Here is a 19,342-nt window from a genome sequence, read left to right as displayed (position 1 = left end):
TTTATGAACCTTCCGATTTGCAAGCCAAATTTTTCATTGCTTTAAAATAGTTTAACCCCATCTAAAATGCACTGTCTGTCATAAATTAGCAACCAAATAAGATTGGGTAATGGTGAAGATTCAGTTAAATGCCATTCTTATTTATTCATTCATGAGTTCAATTGGTAAACACGTTTTGTGTGTTTACTAGGTGATAGCTTGTTAGAGAATTAGAGATGCATGGAAAGATAACTACCTCCTGTTAAGGGTCATTCTGGTGAGATTGCTAGGGTAATAGAAACTGTTATGACCCCTTTGGAAATAAATGTAGTAATATTTGTCACAACTCTATAAAAACATGTAAACTTTTTAACTGATTAATACCTTCCTACAGAAAGTATTCCTCAGAAGAAAAAGGACTTATGAACATATGTTGTTTATTGCATACTTTTAATGACATAAAATTGGAAGCAACTTAAATGTTCAAATGTCTAATGATTAAGAAAAAAATAGTATTTCCCTTTGGTTGAATATAATACAGACATTAAAATGATATTTTTGGGCTTTGTAATATGGAAAATGCTCAAGATGTAGAATGCAGAAAAAATAAAAAATTGTATAAAGTATTACAGTTCTGTGAGATATATAAATGAGAAGACTTAGATTTTAGAAAATGATAGCTGTATTAGCATGGTTAGATGATCGTTTCAATGTTTTTGAAACATATTTAAAAATAATAAAACATTTCAATGTATAGAAGTAGTTCTCAATTGGAACCCTTGTGCATTATTTGTAGGAATATAAAATGGTGCAGCTGTTGTGAAAAATGGTATGGCAGTTACTCAAAAAAATTAAACATAGAATTACCATAAAATCCAGAAATTCTACTTCTGGGTATATTCCCCATGATGTGAAAGCAGGGATGGAAGAGGTATTTGTACACTGATTTTCATAGCAGCATTATTTACAATAGCAGCATTATTCCATTAAAGGTGGCAGCAAACCAAGTGTCCATTGATGGATGAATTGATAAGCAAAATGTGGTATGTACATACAATGGAATATTACTCAGCCTTGGGGGGAAATTCTGATACATGCTACAACATGGGTGGACTTTGAAGACATAATGCTAAGTGAAATAAACCAGTCACAAAAAGACAAATACTGTATGGTTCTATCTATAGGAGAGTAATCAAATTCATAGAGACAGAAAGTAAAATAGCTGTTGCCTTAGAAAAAGAGGAATGGGGAAGTTATTGTTTAATGGGTACAGAGTATCAGTTTTGGAAGGTGAAGAGATCTGGAGATAGATAGTGGTGATAGTTACACAATACTATGAATATTCTTAATGCCATTGATCTGTACAATTAAAAATGGTTCATATGGTAAATTTTATGTGTATTTCACCACAATTCAAAAAAATAAAAGATTAAGATGGTAAATTTTATGTTCTGTATATTTTATTACATAATAAAAAAATTTTAAGTGGTTGCAGCTATGGCTTGATTACTAGATATACATCAAAAGTTGAAAGAAGAGTTAGTCAATAGATTTAAAAGTACACTACAGTGAAAAAATGAAATACATAAGGCAATTGGAAAAAGAATTTTAAGATGAGTATCCTCAAATTATATGGCGTTATGCTCGAATGTATGATTTGAAATTTATTCTACTTTTCATGCTTTTCTAAGCTCATGTATGTTGGCAGTAGCAAAAAAATGTAACTGTCAGACTGAAATGAACTCTTAATGTTCAATCACAGTTTTAGAGATGCTGTGTTAGAGGTGAGAAACCAGAGTTTCCAGAGAAGTTAGGATTTTATAGATATATAATGATAAATCTGACAATGGATCCTTTGACTTTTATTATGACATTATTTAAGCTTTATACCACCTGATGCAGGCCAGATTCTAATTTTTAAAATAACCTTATTAAAAGAATTAACCTTATGAAACATTTATTTCCTATTTTTTAAAATTTTTAAAAAATGTTTATTCAGTTTTGAGAGACAGAGACAGAGCGCAAGTGAGGGTGGTGCAGACAGAGAGGGAAACACAGAATCCGAAGCAGGCTCCAGGCTCTGAGCTGTCAGCACAGAGCCTGACATGGGGCTCAAACTCATGAACTGTGAGATCATGACCTGAGCCGAAGTCAGACACTTAACCAACTGAGCCACCCAGGCACCCCTCTTACTTCTTTCCTATTAAGAAATTCTTGTACCAAACATGGATTTGATGGTATGACTTTAATCTAGGATTTTTACTCCTGCTTTTGACTTTCTCAAGCAATTAACTTAACAGCTTTTCTTTCCCCAGGCCATAGTTCCTTTGATTCTAAGAGGAGTTGCATTTTCTTTACTTTTAAAACTAATCTGTTTTATGAATTGATGACCCAATATCCTTCCTACTCCTGCTGTGGGAAGTGGGGATACTGTATTTCTTCATTACTCTTTGTTAGAACTCAAAACAGAAAGTATATTTCTTCTAGATCTTATGCATTGCACTATGTCAGAATACTTTGGGTTGCAAATGACAGAACTTGAACTCTCCAAAAGATGTATTAGCTCACATAACTGAGAAATTCAAGAGTAGATCTTAAGACTGCATTAAAAAAAAAAAGCACCCAGAGGCTCAAAGACCACTATTAGGACTTTCTCCACTCTTGGTTTGCATTGCTTTATTCTTCAAAGAGAGTCTTTCCTAGTGGCAGAAGGCAAATGCCTTCAGAGGCTTCATACTCACACATCCTTCCAGTTAAGAAGAACAAACTGAGGGTTTATGGGGGGTGGGAGGGAGGGATGGGTGGATGATGGGTATTGAGGGCACCTGTTGGGATGAGCACTGGGTGCTATATGGAAACTAATTTGACAATAAATTTCATAAAAAAAAAAAAAAAGAATTGCAGTTGAAGAAAGAAATCACTCTGCCAATGTCCATGTCTCAACTTCAGGTCCTGTGTGCCTACCCCTGTCATCGGCAGCCCCCACACTAACATAGAGTTGAGGAAGAGTTTCCCAAAGGAATCTGAAGAAAGAAGGTAGGAAATTACCTACCTTACAAAATAACAAACTCCCATAGTTTACACCTTCTAGTGAAGCCACTTTTTAAAAACTTCTAGATAAACATCAATATTTCTGTTCAACTCCATTAAAATAGTTTAGGGGTGCCTGGGTGGCTTGGGTTAAGCATCTGGCTCTTGATTGTGGCTCAAGTCATGATCTCATGGTTGTGAGATCACTGCGTTGGGCTCCCAGCTGAGTGTAGAGCCTGCTTGGGATTCTCTCTCCCTCCCTCTCTCTCTGCCCCTCTCCTACTCATGCTGTCTCTTCCTCAAAATAAATAAAATACAATACAAAAACATAAAATAGTTTAAATCATTTCATGTACTGCATATTTGTCATCTTTCAGCTGCCCACTCTGTTTTATTTTTGAGAAAGCGAGAGTGAGAGTGGAGGAGGGGCAAAGGGAAAGAGAGAGAGAGAAAAAAAGAGAGTGAGAGAGAAAGAATCTTAAACAGTCTCCATAGCCAGCCAAAGCCTAAACACAGGGCTCAGTCTCACGACCAAGTGCCAGAAGCTTAACCAACTGAGCTGCCCAACATTCGAATCCTTTTCATTTGTTTGCCACTGTGGAAGCATCAGTGGGCAGGCCACAACTCTCACGGAAAGGTGAAAAATACCAATGCTTATTTTAAACTCTCCTAATTAAGGTTTTGGCAGGCAGTGTACGTTTGGCCATCTTCTTGGGGCTTTCAATGTAATCATGGGCAGTGAAGCAGTAGGAAGAGTTAGAATCCATTCTAATGGCAGCAGGAACATCCAAGGCCCAGTAACACCGAGGTAGCAGCAGGGCATTGGTACCCTAATTTATTCCAATGTCATGACAACACCTGTGATTTTAACCACTCAGCTCTCCATGGAGCTCATTCTGTGAGCCTGGATTTCTAGCCTTCCTGTTGATTGTGTGAGCTGTTCACATTGGTGATTACTGTTAACTAATCTACAGACGTTATCAGATTTCACTAGTTTTCCCACTCATGTACTTTTCCTGGTCCAAGATCCAATTCAGAATCCTCATATTACACTTAGTTGTCATGTCTCCTTAGTTTTCTCCAATCTACGGCAATTTCTCAGTTTTCATTATTCAATGCCCTTGACCTTTTTATTTGTATTTTTTTTTAAGTTTATTTATTTTGAGAGAGACAGAGAGCATGAGAAGGGGAGGGGAAGAGAGAGAGGGAGAGAGAGAATTCCAGGCAGGTTCTGCATTGTCAGCTTGGAGTCAGAAGTGGGGCTTGAACCCATGAACTGTGAGATCATGACCTGAGCTGAAATTGAGAATTGGATGCTTAACCCACTAAGCCACCCAGGTGCCCCTCAATGCCCTGACCTTTTTAAAAAGTCATTGGCCTGTTACATGTAGAATGTCCCTTAGTTTCAGTTTTTCTGGTATTTTCTCATGATCAGATTATGTATTTTTGGTGAGATTATCACAGAACTGATGTGCTCTTATCAGTGCATTACATCAGGGTATTGATATATTTTATTGGTGACATTAAATTTGATCACTTAAAGTGGTGTTTACCAGGTTTTTCTACTGCAAAGTTACAATTGTTCTATTTGTGGTTAAAAAGTATCTTGTGGGGCAATTCTTAGAGGCCATTCTAATATGCTGCTTATACACTGCTTATACTGACATCTGTTAGTTTTATCTAGAGATGATTTATCTAGTATTCTTTACATGTTCCAGTGTGTTTTTTCCACACCCCCAAGCAATTCTCCCAATTCTCAGTCAACCAACTAGGTGTTTCACAAATTTAACTCAGTTTTGACACTGTCTCTGGAGATAGCTTCAGATCCCACAGGTTGAGAGCTCAATCTCACAAGACTGGCCCTATTTCAGACACCAGCCTGAAGTTCAGGTTGGTACCTGTGCTTTTGACTCTTTGGCTATAAATTGGAGGTTCCCACAACCCACTCCTCAGATTTGACTAATTTGCTCAGGTAGCTCACAGAACTCAGAGAAACATTTACTTGCGTTTACCAGCTTCTTATAAAAGATATTATGAAGATAGAGACGAAGAAGAGTTACACAGAGCAAGGTCCAAAAGTGTCCCTAGTGTAGGAGCTTCTGTCCCTGTGGAACTGGGTGTGCCAACCATCCTGCCATGTGGGTTTAACAACCTCAAAGCTCATCAAGCCCTCACTGAAGAGTTGTTCTAGATCTCTACTCTCCAGCTTTCACCCTGCTTCCCCTTCCCAGAGGTTGTAAGTGGGGTTGAAAGTCCCAACCCTCTAATCACTTGGTCTTTCTGATGATCAGTTCCATCCAGATGCTTTCTAGGAGCCCCACCCTGGGTCACCTCATTAGCATAAACTCGGATGTGCTTTAAAGGGATTCCTTACGAATGACAAAAGATACTCATATCACTCAGGAAATTCCAAGAGTTTTTGGAGCGTTGTGTCAGAAACCAGGGAGAAAGATCGAATATATTTCTTCTTATACCACAGTTTATTGAGTGCAGGAGACAATTATGTACTCTGAGTAGAAACAAAGATTTTGTCAAGGTGAACCTGATTAGAAATTCTTTTCATCAGTAAATTAAAGATATGGCTGAGATGTTTGCAAAAGTCACAGGAAAAATTGTGTGCAAATGTTAAATTATTTGTGGCATTTTCTACTGCTGCTGAGAAGAGCATAGATGTACAATCCAGTTATCTCTATTTGTGGGGTCAGTATGATTCTTGATGGGAGCAAGGAACTTCTGTGTTGACTCTTACTTCTAATCCCACTTTTCTCTTTGTGCAGAGTAAACCTGGGCCCACAGCAAAGGATGGGGAAAGCTATGTAAACAAGGAGCTACAATTCCTTCAATCCCCAGCCATCTTACACTTGACAGGAAGATAATAAGCAACTACATTTTCTCCATGCAAAAACCCTTCCAGGTTGTGAGTGCCATAAATATAACGGGTAAGTTAGTATGGATACATAGCACTTAATTACCTTAACTGATTAAAAAGAGTACAAACCACTCTCAAACAACATCCCTAGACGTCTTCCCAAGGTAGAGCTAGCCAGACCGTGAGTTACTTTGCCTGTGATTGTCATGTACTTCATGTGCATGAGTTTGGTGTTTTGTTTTTGTTTTCATTATAATACCACTTTCATTGGTGAGGTTCCCATTGCCAGGACAACTAAGAGTAGTCATGAGGTTAATCTTTACCAAAACCATAATCCTTGGCAGGTAGTATCCTTAATTTTCTTACTCCTTGGGTTGAAAAAATGCAAAACACTCTTTACTTCTCTTGGATCTCCTTTTTTGTCTAACTTTCCTCAAAAGTTTCTATGTATATACTTCTTGAATTTACTAATCAAACTCATTTTATTGCTACTAGCTTTGATAAAAAACAATCTTTAATACACTACGTTCCCTTTAGATTAATAGAACTTTACTCAGTGTTTTGGACAGTAAAGTAGCACATAAATTATTTTTGTGTTTGGGAAAGACATGAAAATCTTCAGGTAGGAACTTCTAGATTAAGATAGGCAAATGAATCACTGTCCCCCAATTTCTAACATAATAATCAACAACTACAACAACAGGAATAATAAAAAAAAATCACCATCAGCAACTACAGAGAAGGGCCATTAGCTTCAAACACTGGCCGCCAATAAAAGAAAGAGAAAAATTCTGAGCATAGCATAGAGCAATAGTTAGTAAGATTTAATAATAAAGAAAAATAATCCTTTAGGCTTTCAGCCCCAAATAGAAAATTACCTACAATCGAGGGGGAAACTACAGTACAGGTGGGGGTGGAATAGAACTGAGAACTTAATGAACCAGATCCACAATACCATAGGTTGTTGTGCTGCACAATATGTTTGGTGCTTAGTCAACCACGGTTTTGTAGAGAGTTTTTTCAACCAGGAAAATTGATTTGTGCAAATCATCCACAAAATTCTTGGCTCAGATCACTAGTGAAGATTGCTTTAAGGACAGCCTTTTGGGCCGATACTACATCTAAATGCTCTGAAAATTTCTCTGGAAAAACATTCCCTAGTAGTTACTCAGACATATTGTTTACTTTACTCAATCCTAGAGAAATTTTATCTTTGCAAGTTTGATAAGAAGTAATCTAACCCCCTTACTTAGGCTAAAATTTATTTCCAGAAAAGCAAGTGGTGGCCAGCATGACACTTCTAACAATGGGGAGTTAAAGACTAGATTGCAATGTTTACATGATTTCAAACTTTATGAACATGAAATAATTGTGCAGTTAGTTTTCCCAATTTTGATAATGAGAATGAATTGTTATAAATGGAATTTAGTGAATTGAAAAGTAAAGTTTCATTGAAATACCAGAATTTTATAGACATTGCAGGAGTAGTATGTAAAAACTGCAAAGATTTTATCCATAATTAGTTCCTATGTTTGTGAACACATTTTTTTTTTTTTTTGGCCACAATACTAATTAAAAAATGTAGTTCCTAGAATTCAAGTCTATATTTCATGCTGCACATCACAACTCCAGCCTTACATTAACATCTTGCTGTAGGGGCGCCTGGGTGATTCAGTCGGTTGAGCATCTGACTCTTGATTTTGGCTCAGGATCATGTTCCCAGGGTCATGGGATCAAGCCCTGCATTGGGCTCTGTGCTGAGTGTGGAGCCTCCTTGGGATCTCTCTCTCTCTCTCTCTCTCTCTCTCTCTCTCTCTCTCTCTCTCTCTCTCTCTCTCTCCCTCTCTCCCTGGCTCATACACATGCAATCTCTCTCTCTAAAACAAAAAACAACAACAAAAAACACATCTTTCTGTGGAAGAAAAAGGTGTCAGGTGTCAGTTTCAAACCAGATGAGTAATCATAAAAGACCAGCATTGGTGATACATTGCAAATCTGCAACAGCCTCAGGCCTGAAGTGTAAGAGGTGGGAGTTTGTGAAAATCCAGAAAGTTTTAGGAGAGCGCAAGAGGAGCTGGGGCCCTTGTAAAGGAATACAGTTACTACTAAAGCCTAAATTTTATTCATTCTTACTCTCTTTGATATACTGCAGTGTCTTCCATTGGCTAACCCAACTGCCAGATAGAACAAGAACCCTGGTTGATGTTGTCCATGAGTCATTCTCTAGAGTCACAAATCAGGAAAAAGGTGCAAAGTAGATATGGGAGGGCAAACAGAAACTAGCACATTTTATTTCAGTGAAAGTGCAGTTGATTATATTTCTGGCTGTGAATTTTTCTTATATCTGGTCTCCTTCATATTTGGCAGGTCCCTGAAGTCTTCTAAGTTTGTAATTCCTAGAGGAAATAATTTCATAGATCTTGGGATTGGTTCTGATATTGCTTTCTTTGTTATACTGATATGTTCAATTGAAGATTTTATAACTGTCTATAATTGAGGTTTTGGCCTCCCAGATGGTGAGGTATACATCTTTTATAAGTGCAAAAGAACAATAAGGGTATAATGTCATGAAAAGAAGTGATCTATTATGTGGGAGGACAGCTCTTTGATTTATATTACTTTTTGTTACTTGTGTATCCTCTATTCTTTGCTATAACATTATTCATGTGTTTACCTCTTTAATATATAGGCCATTTAGCTGTGGTAAGCTTGATCACACATGCAAATGAATAAGTGATAAATATCAAAGGAATAGTATCAGTGTTTAAAAACTTGAAACAGTTCCATGATACTGGGAACTCTTCATTGTTGAAGTCTGTTGTAGCTACCCTTTAAATCTTTGATAATGTCAGTATTGGTCAGTTAATGCTTAAGTCTAAAGAGAATAAATAAGTATTTAAAGTATGTAGTAACAAAAAAGGATGATGATTTTATAACTTAACATTCTCATAATTATTCTTTTTGAGAGTTAATAGTCCAACCTGCTCATGTTTGGACTTTAGTCTTACTTAGTTTCTATTTATAGATGTTTTAGATCTGTTTCCACAGATGTACTCCTACCTTCATTAAACATAATAATAATATAACATCAGACCTTGGCTATAAGCAACTTTCAAGGTGATATCCTCTGTACAAGATACATGCCACACACTTCCTTCAGCTACATTTTTCTGAAATTGTAAATCATGCACAACCGTCGCCCAGTTAGCATAAATCATTGAAGATAAAATTTCATTTATTCTAATTACTAAATCAGGAAAGTATATCAACATATTCAGTAAAAGTTTTCCAAAAATGTAAAATTAAACCTCTTCTGATTGACTGCTAGCTAATAAAAAATAATGTAGCCATTCAATCATTTCACAGCATTCTTGTCTATGAGTTACATGTGTTATTCTAGATTAGTTTTCTTTTTCAAGTTTTTGTACTTGCACACTTGCATCTTTGTTACTAAGTTAGTCTTTTTTGTTCTTGGAGAATGGGAAGTTTGACATACTTAGTGTGCTGTGGGCTGTAAACTATAGTATTAAATTGTTACAATTATGTGAGATCTATATGTTGTATTTTTACTTTCATGTATATGTGTATGAATATGTGGTATGTCCATGTGAAATTTATAGATGTACACTGTGTTGCTTAAAAACTCCAAAGGTGGCAATTTAAAGACTATTTCATTGCAAATAATGGCTTAATGCCTAAAACTGAACAGAGCCCTTCGCAAGGTAAATTAACCAGGGAAATATGCCAATTTTGACTTCATTTCCATCCTATTGAATGACTGCATTCATTCTCTTTAGATTTAAAGCTCTTCAATCTACTGTTCCTCAACACTCTTTATAGAATTCCAGCTTGCTTTTCACCTTTTAACAGTTTAACATAGATGGCTGGATCAAGTCCATTGTTCCAATTGTATGTAGCTTAAAAAGCTCTGCAGTATTTTACTCTTTCCATTGTATCTGGCTTCCCTGAGTGCTCTGCTCACTGCATTTTACTCCTACTCTCCCTGTTTTCTAAACCCATTTATGCCTATTCTTTCTCAAGACACTTGTTCGTCTGGGAGCTCAAATTGACTTCTCCGCATTCTATTTCCTTAACTAAAAATGCACCATTAAGGTTGATTGAACTCTTTTAAAGCACTTCATAAAAAAATAAAAATAAAAAAAAAAGAAAGACCATAAGAAAGTAGGCTACCAGTGTTTGTAAATACCTGTTCTCAGCCAAATTGATGGGAAGAAATAAGAAATAATTGGAAACTTAAAAATGTTATTGATATATTTTTTTATAGATTAGTCTCTTTTGGTTGTTCTTTGAGAAACATACTGGCAGAACATTTTGAGGAAAGAGGGGGCATTATGTTATAATTAAAGATGGATCAAATAGTACAGCCAAACTGTTAAAGTTATCTAAAACATTTTCTAGAAAAAATGTTTTAAAATAAGCAAGTTCTAAAACATGCAGATCCCTGATTAAAATCTACAGTTTTTAAACCATATGATCTTATTTTTTTTCTATTTAAAATATAGATACTGTTACTTAAAAATAGATGTAACCATAAATGGTTTACAAAAATAGGAAGATCATCACTAACCTTTTTTTCTCTTTGTAATGTTTAAAAATGTAACTCTGCTGGTATTAAATATATTTAAACATTTGTAAGTTAATTAACAGAATTTTATTCAGAGCCTATGGGAACACTCTTATTTTAAATGATACAATATAAGGAAATATCTATTCTAATTTTAAACTTAGCATTTCAGAATCACATGTATTTTATATGGAAAATGATGATATTGATGAGTTGGCCTTTGATTTACTTAAGAGACCATATAGTTAAGGTATGGTCTAATACATAAAACATAAGTGATAAATAATGTGGTTTCAGATAATTACCACTTTCAAAGCTACGTCTGAGTTCCTTAGAATATACTATTCTATTTTGAGGTTACAGCATTTCATGTTTTGGCTATAAAATCATTCATTTTATCTTAATTATAAGGAAAAATCATCACCAAAACAAAATTTAAAGATAAAAAATGCACAGATTTGGTCTGAGAAATGTCTTTTCAGTAGTTTACAAAGTATTTTTATTCACAAATTAAAGACAAAGAATAATAAAGAATATTATAATTCATATTCTTATAAGATAAAAACTTCCAGAAATAAAATATTACTAATAAAATAACTGTGTGCTTCTTGCTGACCTAGTTCTAATAAAAGGCAGCTGTGAGCTAAAATTGCAATTTTTATACTTTTTTCTTTAAAAATATTTCAACTGAGGTGCCTGGCTGGATCAGTGGGTAGAGTATGTGACTCTTGATCTTGGGGTTGTAAGTTAGAGCCCCACGTTGGGTGTAGAGATTACTTTAAAAAAGTCCTTAAAAATATTTTATTTGTGAAGGTAAATGCAGAGAGATGAATAAGAAGAGTAGTTAAGCACTTAGAGGTCATCCAGAAGCTCTAAGTATTATAGTAAGAGGAATAAAAAAAAACCCAGCCAGTTTCTTTCTCATAAAAAGAACTGATTTGATCAGATTCATTGAATAACCAACAGAACTTGGCTGTAAGTGCTTGCTTCTACTCTTATAGAACTGTAAATAATTTACTTCTTTTTATGTAGGTAACATTTAATTGAAGCTAAGAGCCCATAGCATGACTAACAAACAGTAAGATCTAATGTTTAAAAACATTAAACAGTTTTTATAATGTATGAAATATTATGAATAAAGAGTGAAATGGCATGTTACTTAAATGCAAGAATTATTTTAAAACTGGTCATGAGTGCCTGCAAACATACACACAGTGCATACTAAATATTCTAGGCAAAAATATGTGCATGACCATAGTTAATTTTGTGTCAACAATCAGAGAAGTCTAGAACAATACAAAAAGAAGTAAATAATAAAGTTCTTATTGGATAATTACTTTATTATGGTCAATCTTCATATACAGAAATCAGAAGATCACTTTGACATCATCTATATTCAGTTCAGCGTTACAGGCTCCTAACCTATAAAGTGCCCTAACTTTAGTTTTCAAGGTTGTTTGTGGAAATGTTTTTTAATTTAAAACAAGTCTATATTCATGCATATGACTGCATGCAAAATAAATCTGTCAGGACATTTGCTGGGGGCAAAGAACTAATTTTACTGTGGAAATTATGCATTTTCCTTAAGCTGGAAGAGGATGAATAGTTTATAGCTTTTACATACATTAGGGCTCTACTACTGCTGATTACATATTAGTAATAATTAAATGTCAGTTCACTTGTAGTAATTGAAAAAGTAATGAATTTGGAGTGGAAAAAAACCCTAGGATTTGGTATGATATCTACTCTTTTCCTTGAGCCAGTTTCTTTATAAATGGAGACAATAAATGTCTTATCTACTTCATAGAGTGGTATTAGGATAAACTATGTAAAATATGGGCTAGTAGTTTGTAAATTTAAAGCACTATTTGCCTGTTTTGTTGTAATGAGTTGTGAGGTATGTTACAAATAATTTGTAACTATAACTTAAAATTGCTCAGTTTGTGAATTACTTACTTAAATAATTTAGGGCAGATTTAAAGTCACTCCTAGGAGTGCCTGGGTGGTTCAATCAGTTGGGCATCATCTCAGCTCAGGTCATGATCTTGTGGTCCGTGGGTTCAAGCCCCGCATCAGGCTCTGTGCTGGCAGCTCAGAGCCTGGAGCCTGTATCTGATTCTTTGTCTCCCTCTCTCTCTCTCTGCCCTTCTCCCACTCCCGCTCTGTCTCTCTCAAAAATAAGTAATAAAAAAAAAATTAAAAAACATTACAAAAATAAAGTCATTCCTACAAAAACATCTCTCATGTTCAATTACATTTTTTTGTTTTGTTGAACAGGAAAGGGATGCAGTTATAGCTATTATTTTATGAACTGCACATAACCAACAGTTTAACCTATCTAGGCATTTTCAGGGGATTATGTTGTATATCATGTCAGTGTCATCTGCCATCATGGCAGAAAAAAATTCAGAACTGTGCAAATTACCTTAGTAATGATCTTCCTCATTGCTTTTATATGAAATAATTTATCACATTTTCCCATTTTTAAAATATTTTTATTTATTGAGAGAGAGAGAGAGAGAGAGAGAGAGTGCGCGCGTGTGAGTGGGGGGAGGGAGAGGGAGACAGAGAGAGGGAGACACAGAATCTGAAGCAGGCCCCAGGCTCTGAACTGTCAGCACAGAGCCCAACATGGGGTTAAACCTATGAACTGTGAGATCATGACCTGAGCTGAAGATGGACACTTAACCGACTGAGCCACCCAGGCGCCCCTATCACATTTTATGTTAAAATGTTCTAAAGGTTGGATCTGTGTCTATTTCCTGTATGTCGCCTAATAATGCCTAAATACATGTTAATATTTTTTAATGTTATATCAAATTATGTATTATAAATTCATTTACTTCTTTCAGGAAATTCAGATGTAATTAAAAATTTATAATAGAAATGATATCTCAAAATTTAACAATGTGTAGTACATAAAAATCAAATGATCATCTCAAGTATATTCCAAATGGATAGGAAAAATGGTTGGAGAAAATATGCTAAATGTTAAGTGGATGCTGAATAATGAGTTATGTTTTCCTGCTTTATACTTTTCTAATTCTTGTAAATTCTTTTTGTCTAGTGAAAGCCAGTTGCACTTATTTTTCCCACCAGATTTATTATTTGAAAAGGCAATTTTCATTATAAAAGTAACACATATTCAGTATTTGATTTATACATTATCATCAAAGAAAAAAAGCTGGCGATGCCAAGTTAGTAACAAAGAATGAAGAGCAGACACTCATCCAAACACTGTAAGGGAAGCAGTTGTTAAAACTAAAGGGCAAGAAAGACATCTTCTGGACATCATAAGAACTGCAGAGTTGTTTTTTAAACAAAGGTTCTTATTTTCAGCTAAGAGTAACAGTTGTTTAAAAACCACACATTAAAAAGTATAAAATCAATCTGTATTGGGTTTGAAATTTTAAGCATTACATGATTAAATCATAAGCATATATAGCATTTGAAGAAGAAAAGATACAATATTGTTGCAAACACACTGGAATTAGTTTCCAAAATATCTTTAAGCCTATTTCCAGGTAGATTAAAAAATACAAATATTTTAGTAAAAATTTATTTTCATGTAAGGAACATCTAAAATAGTATGAAAACTACATGCAGTGTTGAACCAATACTTGGAAAATTTTAGTAGAATAATTCATGAATTGTAGAGCCCATTTATATCAAAATATGATTGGCAATTTAGTCATTAATTTAAAGAGCTGTATCTAATAAAACAATCAAATTCAAAACCATATTTGATTTATTTGTGATGTGCCCTAGTACTATGCAGTGTAAAATTTTAGATAAATTATTTCCAGTGAAATAAATTATTAAGGATCTCAAATTTAAAAGTGTCCACTCAGTTTGAACATATGTTCTTTTTAGCCTCAAACTGCTTGTACACTATGGGTACAATTAACACATTTTGTATTTGAAATAGTTCTTTTTTATTCCTAGAGCACGAATGCCTGGTTGCACCTGCAATTAGCCACCTTCAGGAAGTACTACTGATGCCCATAATTTGCATCTCTAAACAATTCTTAGGACAGATCTGGCTTAAGTGTACTTTTCCCCAATTTTAGTCCTAAAAAACTAGTTTGTAATTCAATGAGCAAAGCTCAACTTGCTTTAGTAATAGCTGTGTTTGGTAAGAAATGTATACTTTAGTTTTTGTTAACTTCAAACGAACAGATATTCAACAAATAAAATATGCATATTTACTAGAATTACCTTTTCTTAGTATCTTCATATGACAGACCACAATAAGAGTTTGTAACTAAATGCTTCCACTATCAGCACTAAATATTTGATTCTCTGGACTTTGTTTTACGCTACTTCTATCTTTTCAAATTGTAGGATATAATGGTTCATGATTTTTTTAATATAGAAATTCAAATGAAAAATTAAGATAATCATAAAGAAAGTTTAAGAGAGGTGATATTAAAGTAAAATTCAACCAGGGTGACAGAAATTATCATCATATGGAACTGAAGTGCTTCAGTAAAATAAGTAACATGATTATCTTATATATTATATTTCCACCAACACTGTCTGCTAATTTTGGTACAACTACTAAACAGAAATAGGTTTCTTGGTGTATATTCATTTCTCTTTAGGCAGTTACATTCGATTTGATCTTGGAAAGTGGCTGCCAGGAATTCTGTCAGAAATAAGATATTTATAAGTCAAATAATATGACTTATTTTCCTAATGGATCAGCTACTTTAAGGTCATTCTGCAGTAAATAATTTCTGTAATTTATATGTGTTCAATTCCAAAAAGACAGTGCAGTAGAGAAAATGATCCTATTTTTGGACATTTAAAAATCAGGTTATCCTGAGGACTGATAATAGGAAGGAAGTCAGTACATCAAGAGCCAGGCCTACACTAGATCTGCTGTTGAGTAGGTCACTAATAGATGAATTGGAGCTTGGCTCCAAAGAAGCTGGGGGACAGGTAATAACTGGATATCTAGGCAGACAGGTGTTGAACAGAGTGGATTCTTAATGAGAATTAGCAGGTTCTTAGGCACTGAGCTGGCCTCCAGGGAGAGGGTCCAGACTGGAGGAGAGGCAAATCAGAACTACAAGAAGAGGTTTGAAGAATCAACAAAATTCTTGGTGTTTCGTGATTTCAGAGTTGAATTTATCTTGTTCAAAATGTAAGTGAATCATGTTGCACATTTAGTGAGAAGTGACTTCAGAGAGAATATAATTACAAGTGTTTATTTCAGTGTTCCCTCATGTAAGCATCGGGTGAGCACTATTCTACCTTGATAGCCATTTCTAAGTCTTTTTGAATTATGAAGTAAATATACTGGACTTTGGGAAAGGTTTTGTAAATGTGGGAGAAGCCTTATGCTATCTGACAGCTTCTCCCTGCTCTCAGTAAATAAATAATAGTATCCAATAATGTTTTCTATTTTTATACATGACTAGCAAATTTGCGGAGTTTTGTTTTTAATGATGAGAAATGATGTTAAAACACAGAATAGTTTTACCTTCCCTCATCTGGGTTGCTCTGGTACATTTGTGTAGTTGGAGATGTCATATTCTGATGTGATAAAAGAGGCGGAGAGGGATCTATTCCTCTGAGTTGCCGAAAAGCTATTTCTGCATGGATGCTCCGAGGATTATTTGTCAGAGTCCCTGCATTCTTGTTGTTTTGGTCTGAAATTAGGAATTGTGAAAGAATGAGAAGCAGTAAGTAATGAAATGAATTAAGTAATAAAGCTTGGCTGCCCTTGAGCTGAATGTATCCTGTACATATTTCATAACATGAATTTAAAATTTTAAATAAAATTATGGAATTGGAATATATTTCTAGCACTCAATCCTGCTTAAATGTCTGAGTTAGTGAATCTATTTGATTATTTCTAGGTAATTTTTAAAAATATAAATATCTAGAGCTGTGTGCTGTAATAAATGTACAGACAAAGTGACCATAATTTTTCAAAATAAAAATCGGGGCCACATAGTCAGAAGATAGGAGAGAAATTATAAGACTTTTCAAGAAAAACCTCAAATATAGTCACAGACAAATTTTGAAGACAGATCTGAGGACGTTATGGAGATGAATTCAGGATTGAACTAGTGCCAGGAAAAAAAAAAAGATATTGATGCCATTCCCGAAGAGGACATTGTACTGTTAAGGAGGCTAAAAATTTAGTATGTCCTATTTTACTAATAGTTATATCTATCAGACAGAAGCATAAAAATTCTCACCGTGACTAAAATCTTAAAGCCATTTAGTATGTAGAAGTATGAAAAATAAGTTAAAAAAATAACATCTTAACAAAGTAAATGATTTGGGGTTTCTTTTAACTGAGTTTCTTCTTGAAATAATCACACAGAACAATATACTGTTCTTGGTAGGCTCTTAGATCATTTTATAAATTCATGATGTTCAATTTTATTGCCACCAGTGGTCCCAAGCAAAGTGGAATGTTACAGGGAATGGAAAAGGTGAGCCCTGAGAGGAGTGGCTATCCCCACTTTCACCAACAAGAGAGCCAGTGAAGATATGGAAATAGGGAATAGGTTTGATCTAAGCCTGAATTAAAATGTGGTATGTAATAGAAGGATACATTTCCATGCCCTGTCCTTTTAATATACTCCCTCCTTTCGAGCTGTATCTCTTGAAACTTTTCTCTAGTATTAGCTGCATGCTTTACTTGTGGTTTCAAGGATAAAATCCAATCTTCTCTTTGTACCCCAAGAATCTGTTGTCACAGATATTTTTAAACCTCTGATTTCTACTTTTAGCAGGATGTACAAAAGAATTGGTTTTAGCAGTTATACGCTATGAAAACAAAGCCTTTGAAAATACATAATTCAGAAAATAATTGTGCAAGTATCACAAAGTTCCCATTACGAGCAAATGTTTAGTTACAAAATATTAGTAGTTGAACAAAACTCCCCAAAACTATAGACTCTAAAGTCAGAATGGCCACATGAAACTTGAACAAACATGCAATTTTAGGAAATGTAAATTTAAAAATGCAATTTTAAGTAGTATTAGAAGTCAAAGTGAGATTTTTGTTTCAAATGAAGTGTTTGTTTGCTTTTACATTCATTCTGAAACTTTTTGTCAAAATACCTTCAGCTTCAGGAGTTAAAGTGAAGTCAGATCCCAAGTAATGGCTAAATCCACTAGGCAGAATTACATTTGTTATCTTCATGGGAGGAGCTTTCACTTGGCCAAATGACCCACCATCCATTGGACAGTTGGTAACAGGAATGAGCTACATAATAAAATAAAACCAGTTAAGAATGAATGTCTCATTTCCAAAACTCAGATCAATAGATTTAGTCCTTACTGCAAGCCCCACTTGATAATTTAAAAATTTTTAGGTCAGGAGTTATATGCCTAAACTGAGTTGGTATGATGCAGAAACTGAAACAGTCTTTTGAACCCTTAACCTCTCTCAGAACCTTATGTTCTGTCTTTTCAGATTGTACTGTACTCATCACTAGTATGACGGCATCTCCCTCTCTCCATAGGATCTCAATGAGGTAAGTGTAGAATTAAGAAAATGAGAATTAAACTTTTTCTCCTTTGTAACATTTCTTTTTTTTTTTTTTTCTCTTCTTTTCTTTTCTTTTCTCTTCTCTTTTCTTTTTTACTGAGCAGGAATTTCTAGATAGTAAGCGTTATATCTTCAACATCTTTATAATCCTCATATTACCTCATCAGGTGCCTTGCAGTTAATTAGTTTTTCAAAAACAAGTAAATAAATGGGGACTAAGAAAAGCATCTTATAACAATCACTTAATGAATGTGCTAACTCTCTAAATGGTGTTTACATTTTAAGTTAGTTGAGGATTAAGAGGCTTTTAAAAGAATTTCAGGAATCAGCAAACAGAGGAGACAAGTATTTTAGGCTGGAGACTCTTGGTTTCCCTAGAAATTTATGCTTGCTCTGTCTTAAGACTGACCTTGTTTATACTTTTAAAAATATGAATTCTGAATATATGAGTCAACTTACTTAGAAATGTAAGTGTTTGCCATTAGTGTAAAATGGCCAATTACCCTGTTTTAATAAGTGTCAACAAGAATGCAGCTTTGTAATGAGCACTAAAGTATCAGGCTTTTTACTAAAGATGCTCAGTCCCAAATTCCCTAACTAATTCCTTTTTAGAGTTTCTTCCCATCACTAATCTAGAATGTTGTCAAATTTTCTTCTGAAACCAAAAGGACCAAAATGTTTTGGTTTAAAGGACAACTTTAGAGTTAATTATCTTTACTTGCTCTTAAAAAAGAAAGAACAGCAGTAACTGAAAGAAAAATGAATTAGACTAAAGTGATAAACTTGAAAAAGGATTGTTTTTGTGTCTTCTGAATAGCTAAAAGAAATGATGGCTCAATTTTATTCTAGCCATGAAAATAAACATTGTTACTGAATCTTAAAATAGATTTCTCTGGGGCACTTGGCTGGCTCAGTTGGAAGAGCATGTGACTCTTGATCTTGGGGTCATGAGTTCAGGCCCTACATTGGCTGTAGAGATTAATTAAAAATAAATAAATACGGGTGCCTGGGTGGCTCGGTCGGTTAAGTGTCGACTTTGGCTCAGGTCTCAATCTCACCATTTGTGAGTTCAAGCCCCGTGTCTGACTCTGTGCTGACAGCTCAGAGCCTGGAATCTGCTTTGGATTCTGTCTCCTCTCTCTGCCCCTCCCCCACGTGTGTGTGTGTGTGTGTGTGTGTGTGTGTGTGTGTGCTGTCTCTCTCTCAAAAATAAACATTATAAAATTTTAAAGATCTAAAAAAGGATTTCTCTAAAATAAAGACTTTGGATATCCCCCTTATTTTATTAACCATGTATAGACAAATCAAAAAATAATTTTTAATAAAATGCTTACATATAGAATAAGTGGAAAAATAATTAAGT

The 19,342-nt window shown here is 34.6% G+C and overlaps 1 protein-coding gene and 1 long non-coding RNA gene across 15 annotated transcripts in view; one reads left to right on the top strand and one right to left on the bottom strand.

The window, feature by feature from the left end:
* Positions 1 to 19,342, top strand: part of LOC131517299 (uncharacterized) — a 100,139-nt gene that overhangs the window by 8,799 nt on the left and 71,998 nt on the right. For all 8 annotated transcript variants that reach the window (XR_009264505.1, XR_009264503.1, XR_009264502.1 and 5 more), the window contains 3 exons: positions 2,929 to 3,015; positions 5,787 to 5,948; positions 17,905 to 17,965. This is a non-coding gene — a long non-coding RNA (uncharacterized LOC131517299). The remainder of the gene's footprint in view (positions 1 to 2,928; positions 3,016 to 5,786; positions 5,949 to 17,904; positions 17,966 to 19,342) is intronic.
* Positions 8,013 to 19,342, bottom strand: part of LRRC9 (leucine rich repeat containing 9) — a 119,256-nt gene continuing 107,926 nt past the window's right edge. For 2 of the 7 annotated variants that reach the window (XM_058739210.1, XM_058739207.1), the window contains exons 30-32: positions 17,550 to 17,694; positions 15,952 to 16,120; positions 8,013 to 8,274 (exon numbers count right to left, since the gene is read on the bottom strand). In XM_058739210.1, coding sequence (XP_058595193.1) covers positions 8,217 to 8,274; positions 15,952 to 16,120; positions 17,550 to 17,694 — 372 coding nt within the window. In that variant the 3' untranslated portion in view covers positions 8,013 to 8,216. Of the gene's footprint in view, positions 8,275 to 13,546; positions 15,112 to 15,951; positions 16,121 to 17,534; positions 17,695 to 19,342 lie in introns of those variants that run through there. The other 5 variants (XM_058739205.1, XM_058739208.1, XM_058739206.1 and 2 more) reach the window with 4 other exon arrangements.

Source organism: Neofelis nebulosa, chromosome 7, assembly GCF_028018385.1.
Source record: "Neofelis nebulosa isolate mNeoNeb1 chromosome 7, mNeoNeb1.pri, whole genome shotgun sequence".
NCBI lineage: Eukaryota > Metazoa > Chordata > Mammalia > Carnivora > Felidae > Neofelis > Neofelis nebulosa.
Note: the sequence above shows the minus strand (reverse complement) of the source record. Positions and strands in the feature narration are given on the sequence as shown.